Source organism: Anoplophora glabripennis, unplaced genomic scaffold, assembly GCF_000390285.2.
Source record: "Anoplophora glabripennis isolate ALB-LARVAE unplaced genomic scaffold, Agla_2.0 scaffold92, whole genome shotgun sequence".
Taxonomy (NCBI): Eukaryota; Metazoa; Arthropoda; class Insecta; order Coleoptera; family Cerambycidae; genus Anoplophora; species Anoplophora glabripennis.
This window is the reverse complement of record NW_019416269.1, coordinates 75,737-83,238: the sequence shown is the minus strand read 5'-3', so window position 1 is coordinate 83,238 and position 7,502 is coordinate 75,737. Positions and strand designations below refer to the sequence as shown.

Sequence of the window (7,502 nt, the reverse complement as noted above, 5' to 3'; positions counted from 1 at the left end):
TGTCAAAAACAGCTTGCCAAAATACAGGGTGTAAATAAATAAATGCGAAAAAATCAGGGGGTGATTCGGTGATTCCCTGTATATAAAAAGGTGGGTCTTTCATATTTAAATAATCTAATTTGCACATCTCCTGTGAAGATAGAACCGCTTAAATATAGTGTCATAAAAGTAGTTTTTAACTTTTTTCTGAAATGACAGAAATGAAATTAAGTAGACATTTTCTGCTATCGAGAAGGCACTCAGTAAATAATTTGTTAATTTTCCCCACGGTTGGTTGTAAGGGGTAGAAAAAGCCATTCCAAAAATTTGTTTCATACGCAATTTTTTTTATTACTACCTCACCAATTAAAAATTCATTGAAGATAGTATGATACAATAAATAAAAATGGTAGGGGAAAATCAATAAATTCTTTACTGAGTGTCTTCTCGATACTTAATTTCATTTCTATCTTTTTTACTTTTTTTGGTAGCTTCTTCAGAAAAAAAATAGAAACCACTTTTTTGACACCCCGTTAAGCGGTTGTATCTTCACAGGGAATGTTCAAATGAGACTTTTTTATATGAAATACCCATCTCATTTTACCACAGGAAATCACCCCCTGAATTTTTTCGCACATATTTATTTACACCCTGCATTTTTAAATGACAGTGAAAGAAACACATCGCAATTTATGGTTTTAATAGGTAATGTAAAATTAATTATAATAAAAATAAGACAAAGTGGTCTTGCTTTCATCTTTAAAACTGATTATATTACTTTTTTATATATCCGTAACATTTTCTAAATTATACAGTATGACTAATGTTAGATGGAAACACTTTCGTAAAAAAGATATTTGTTATCCGATTTATTTCGGAAATTTCTTCTGAAAAATAGAAGACGGAAAATTTCATAACGGTACCTACATGATATTTGAATTTATTTTTAGTTACCAAAGCCTAACTCATTTTTTTTTTCGTTGTCAAGTTTGACACCACCCTGAATATGATTTGTACCAAATGTAATTTAAAAAATAATCAGTGCTGTGTAAAATTTATTTCTGTTCTTTTGACTTATAAATACACAAATAAAATGTTCATTATTTTGCTCTTTTTAAATGTTAACGTTTTTTCAAATCAAACGTGTACAATGTTCATCCAGCTAGCAGAAGAGCTAATTGAAGCATGCAAGGAAATATAACAAACATTCAAAAACTGTTATGAAAACAGTGGCGGCTGGTGCGGGAAGTCTATGTGACGTCACTCCCCCCTAAACATTTTCATAGTAAAGAAATTTAATTTAAGGAAATGTTAAATTTGTAATGTACAGTCAATTTGACTTAACGTTTAGAATAGAATAGTTTATTTTTTTATTTACTCAGCAGCGATAACAATAACATATATACGTATATCATACGCACATATTCACATATACATACATACACGCATACCCACGCACACACATATAAACAATAAGAGCCGGTGTACGCAAATAAACAAAGTTTCGTATAAGTGTACTATGCAGTGTGCATGAACAAAATCAAGTAAATCAAAATCAGTAAGTAGTATCTTACTAGTAAAATCAAGTAATCAAGTAATATTAAATATATATACCTAACCTACTTACCTCTACATAATATTTGTCACTATTAATATTCCGCACTAACATAACATAGTTTTCTATTAATGTAATTACAAAAGAGTAACCGCAAAAAAAAACATTTTTTCGCCCGTTTTTGCGTAGTGTGTAGCAAGAACGGGGAAGGTCGTCCAGAGGTCTCCGTGGGCTTAAATTGATCGTCATGAAAAATCTAGGTGAGCATAACTCGATTTTTCCAATATTTGCCCGACTTACCCCTACTTAAGTGGTGGAAACCACCCCTAAAACAAGAAACGTGAGAAAATGGTCGATCAATTCTTGGTAAAAATTGGCGGGAATTTGAATGGCAAGGAAGAGATCAGGGATGTTCTTCCAAATATGTTCAAGGTGAAAAACATCCCCCGCGTGTGGTAAAACCACCCCTATTGCCGAAAACCGGCGGTAAATGATGTTCCCTTCATGAATTGCCTTTTTTGTGCCACTCTTCCTTATAAATCCAAATGATATGAAATACATGCCCCCATAATTCGTTCTTCTGTCGGATTCTGATCAGTTACCCCTACTGAAGGGGTGGGAACCACCCCTAAAACAAGAAAACAGAAAAAATTTTCACCAAAAACTGGGTAAAAATAGGCGGAATTCCACAAGGCAAGGGTAACATCAAAAATGCCCTCCTAAAAATGCTCAAGGTGAAAAACACCCCCCGCGTGGGGGTAAAACCACACCTATTGCCGATAGCAGACGGGGAATGAAATCCACTTCATGAAGTACTTTGTTTCCCCCACTACCCAACAAATGATACGAAAGACGAGCCCCATAATTCGATCTTTTGTTTTACCCCCACGCGGGGGGTGGGTTTATCATGAGCATTTTTAGAAGGACATTCCTGATTTTACCCTTGCCATGTGAAATTCCCCCAATTTTACCAAGAATTTAAAGACTATTTTCTCATTTTTCTTGTTTTAGGGGTTGTTTCCACCCCTTAAGTAGGGGTAAGTCGGGCAAATATTGGAAAAATCGAATTATGCTCACCTAGATTTTTCATGATGATCAATTTAAGCCTACGGAGACTTCTGTACAACCTTCTCCGTTCTTGCTACACACTACGCAAAAACGGGCGGATTTTGCGGTCACTCTTTCACACTGAAAAACGTAAACATCAACAATCTTTCTTTTTTATACAAAACTCTATCAAATTTGACGATGGCATGAAACTTAGAACATATTTATTTTGTTTGCAAAATTCCAAATACGAGGGCTCCTCGAAATTCACCCCTACATCAGTTACCTGTTTACAGTGGTGGTCATGGTTACCGTTACGCAGCAGTGAAAGACTTACTTACTTACATACAGTTTCTTGCGTTTTTTAAAAAATTGTAGAAGTTTAAATTGATTGTACCACTTGCAATGTTATCTATTGAGAAAGCAATTGTTCGAGAAATACCAAACTTTAATGAAAAAGTAATTGAAAAGTTTATTTCGGACAAAAACAGAAGAATTGGCTTCTATAAATATATATTGTGGAATACATTTTGCCTATTTTGTAGAGATGATATAAACATACATTACAGGCACCATACGCTTCGTTCATCCCCTACAAGTTTACCCTTTGGGTAAACTGTTGCACTTGCAGTTTCATTCATCTTAGTTTTATGGTGGAAATAATTTTAACCGATGAATAAAATCGTTGAAGTAAAACATTATTAATCCACATTCCTAATATTTTTTTAAGACGGAACAATAAAAAAATGTGATTTGTTTCTGTAAATAAATTCATCGTCCAATTCATCGACTAATATATTTTTTTCGAAGTAATCCCCATTGACTTATTTATCTTGTCACAATAGTCCTTCTTCAAGCGTCTAGCAACCAAAACAATCGAAGAAAAAATCAATCTTTTCCAATGACTTAGGAACTTGACCTTCTTTAACCCTGAAAACCCAGGTTAAATTCTAAAGATCTAGGTTATTTGCTTTCAGATAGCAATGATAAAGTTACATAACTATCACTACTAATAAAAATAAAAATGGAATTAGTAGGATTTCAGTAGATAAACTCAAATCACAATATTTGCTGCGGGGAAATAAATTTTGAGTTACACATACAACGGAAATTTTACCACATAAATTTCGAGGTTGAAGATCATAATATTTTAATAACAAAAAAAAAACATCAGTTCAATATTAAGCTATTTATCTTATCTTACTACAGACGAGACGGCAAGGTTTAATAATATCTCAAAGGAAGATCTTCAATATTGTTATCTATGTATGCAAAGAGAATTGGTTCATATTTCAGTTTTATTCCTTTAATTTGAAATGTTGTGTAACTACTCTCAAAATTAGGTGCGTAGCTTTTTTCTATGTATGCAGTTTAGTATCGAAATTCTTCACTTAATCATACTGGTACTTACATATGAGTTTTCAGTGCTAATGCGACAAAGTGACAATTAGGATATATAATTAAGTTAGAAAATAACTATAAATTTAATTTATTATAGAAGAAGGCCTCCTCCACGCGAAATGGTGGAGATCGAGGAAGAAATTTTAGAAATTATCGAAAACAACACAACGAGCACTAGGTTCTTGTTAGTAAACAAACAATTTATCTTCCAGCGTGATCTTCTCGTTGTTCCTTTAAATACCCTGCGTCGCGGAATCTTATAACTAAATTTACAAACATCCGCGAGACCAGATGATTTCGTAAAGGAAACCTTTCCGTATACAAGCGACATGCTGCGGCTGCATTTTGTTGACACTTCCCGCAAGTTAATATTATGTCCACTAGTTCATTGTTTTCATAAACACGTGCCATTTTATTGCACAAAACACCCACAAATAAAAAATTACGAATTATTTAGCACTGTCAAATCGAAAAGCGTACTCAAAATCGTGCAACTACAAAAAAAGACATAAGTACTTAGTATCAGTAGTAAACAAACAATTTATGTTTTTACAACGGAGTGGTCGAAAATGACAATAAATCAGGTTTGTATTTTTGTATATAAAGTTTTTAAATTCCAATTTTTTTAAATAATTGTTAATAATAGCTATTATAACATATTACATTTAACGTCAACGTACAATTTCTTGAGTACATTATTTCGCAAAAGACGCTTATGATAAGTTTTTCTCTCAATTAGCCACTAATTCTGTTATACGTACAAAATTAATGGCGCTATAAGTGTTATTTGTGGCCGTAGTAGAAGGCAGAATTTGTATATGTATTATTTCTGCGCATGGATACTGCTGGGAAAAGACATCACAGAAACAAAACAAAAGTAGCCTCTAGTTTCCAAATACTTTAATTAAAATAGTTTGAAGACGTCATTTTGACGTCACAAGTTTCATAAAACCATCAACTTAAACATATACAAAAAACAAAATATTACTAGAAATAAGCTTGATCAAGATAATCTGCAACTTTTCTAGCAAACCAAGTAATAAATAAATATTTTAAGCCTTAAACGGCACGGTAGGTTGTGCAAAATCATACTTATCGTATCAACTTCGACGTCACCTGTTACATGGGTGTTGTATAATAATGAAAACGTAATATTGACAGTTGGTAGAAGGAAGCGCAAAAAACAAACGCTTAGGTGGGGAATTCTGGAAGAAAGCCTAAATAGTTGAAGTGAAAACAGTGTGGAGTTGGGAGTAAGACGATCGGCGGGCAGTGTGGCAAAATAGTGAAAAATCAAAGTGTTTAACCCGTATTAATTAGCAGGTAATGATACTTTAAGTACGTTGCTATTAATTATTCTATGTAATCTTATGATTGTGATGGTTTTAGATGGGTCGTGATAATAGTTCTGTGTATGTTTAGCCTTCATTGTTTTAGGCTCAGGGATATATATTTTTCTAAGGTAAAATTGTTAGGAGGAACGAATCTGAAAAAAAAAGAATAATTAAATACAAAAAAAAGAATTGCTAAAACAGATCTTCCGAAATCTCAACTCATAGCTGGATTGGCTCTCGTATGGGACTCCAGTACCTTCCGGCCCTACCGGCTAACTAACACCAAACCTCTTCAGTTTTACTTGGAAGTGTGTATGTCTAATTCGAGTGAGGTGACATTTAGTGACACATTGAATGAGTCGGGCGTTAATTATCATTAACAAATTATCCTAATTTATGCCTTTTGTTAGCGTTTGTTTTGTATTTATATTTGGGTAGTTAGAGCAACGATCGTGGGTTTCTCTACCATGCTCTTTCCCCACAGGAGCTCTAGGTGAGCCTGGCACTCTCATTCTATGTTAAATGGTTGTTAACGTTTTTGTTGTTCATTCTATTTGTCACTTGTTTAATTTGAAGGCTGTTGTATGTAAATAATAAAGTTAGGTGTATTTACTCTGTTTTTGTTTTATAAAATTAAACCATACATCCCCTCAAAAAAAGTTAGTAGCCAGCGCCTTGCGGTCAATTAAAAAATATATATATATGTATACAACGTAGGTATTCCACATGACGATCTCATATTTTTGGCCACAACTACGTTTATTTTTTTTTCGATCGAACCCGGGGTTATTATACTACAGGGTGGCGTTCGTTCTCTGTATCTGAAGTATATATTAAAAACTCTATGGACAATAAAAATCAATTTTCAAACAAGATTTTACATGGAAATTCTCGAAGAAATTCTAAGGTGACAGATATCGCAGCCCAAAATGTTATTACAAAATGTGCAGCAACTATAGCATCATCAGAAGAAAATGTCGTTCTAAACCCTAATTCTATTGCTCCAACAAATTTTAATACTTGTTTAAATCGTAATTTTAAATTCGTCTTTATTAACTTACTTACTGCCTCCTGATCGATAAAAAATCATTTACCGATCGCTAATTTGCAAACGTCACCTACAAATGTCGACAAATTCAGCAAAGGTGAGAAATTACCTGAGCATGCAAAATTACCGCTACCGTTATCTTAAGTGAAGCCATATATTGTAAGGATCCTCTAGGTTTTCTCAGTCGATAAATTTACTGATATTATAATCTAGATATACGAGTACATATACTCCATTAATATAACCAGGTTTGTTACTAAGACTGTGTTGTTTCAGATAAAAATGTCTGATGCAGTACAAGATATTTTGGTAGAAATATCCGATGGTGACTTACCAAAACTTTTACAAATGTACGAGAAGCACAAAGGTTGGGTGCCGCATGTTTACAGTGTAATATTGACTGGTATCGAATGGAGAAAGAAAAAAAAGGAGAAGTACACTACATTTTTGTCCCCTAATAGCTGCTGGAAGGAAGACGGCACTTTTTTTGTAGTGTTAACAGTAAATATCAGACCTTTCTATGGAAAAAAAAAACAATGTCTAGTAGATATGTAATATACCCCTATATTTAAGATTTAAATTTTTAGCATTACAGCTTTGATTTATTCTGCTTTTCCTTGGATGGACAGTGGCAAGAATATTTATGAAGGCATCAAAGAAACAAATAAATTCGAAGCTGATGATTGTAATGACAAAATTCTGTTCCTATATGCAATCCACAACAAATTTTATCCGATTGTGGCAAAAGCTGTAAGGGAGAAAGGTATAAACCTAAGTATAGATGATCACTGTCACATGTTTAGCATTCCACAAGAAGAAGCTTTGAAATTTGAAACAGAGTAAGTAACGGTTTAGATCAACTTTATGTCGCATAATTAAGGTCTCGTCACACAAAATGCCCTCTGTGGCGACCTGTCGCGGCGGACAGCGAACGCGAATTCATTGCAGTTCTTAGCCATCTAATGACGCACAGGGTGAAGCAGCTTTGAGAGCGTTCAATAAAAGAACCCTTATAACGATTCCAAGAAAAAAAAATAAAATAGAAAACCAGAACATTCGAGTTAAAATTGCGATCCGCTGCGGCAGAACACATTTTATATAGCGAAGTCTGGTTTTGATTTTATACAGATGTCCTCAG

At 33.6% G+C, this 7,502-nt stretch overlaps 1 protein-coding gene across 5 annotated transcripts in view; it reads left to right on the top strand.

Moving 5' to 3' along the window:
- LOC108903292 overlaps positions 1-7,502 on the top strand; it is a 159,482-nt gene that overhangs the window by 151,448 nt on the left and 532 nt on the right. For 2 of the 5 annotated variants that reach the window (XM_018705415.1, XM_018705410.1), the window contains exons 1-3: positions 7-90; positions 6,641-6,865; positions 6,952-7,203. In XM_018705415.1, the coding sequence (XP_018560931.1) occupies positions 6,986-7,203 (218 nt within the window). In that variant the 5' untranslated portion in view covers positions 7-90; positions 6,641-6,865; positions 6,952-6,985. Of the gene's footprint in view, positions 1-6; positions 91-1,486; positions 1,538-6,640; positions 6,866-6,937; positions 7,204-7,502 lie in introns of those variants that run through there. The other 3 variants (XM_018705414.1, XM_018705411.1, XM_018705412.2) reach the window with 3 other exon arrangements.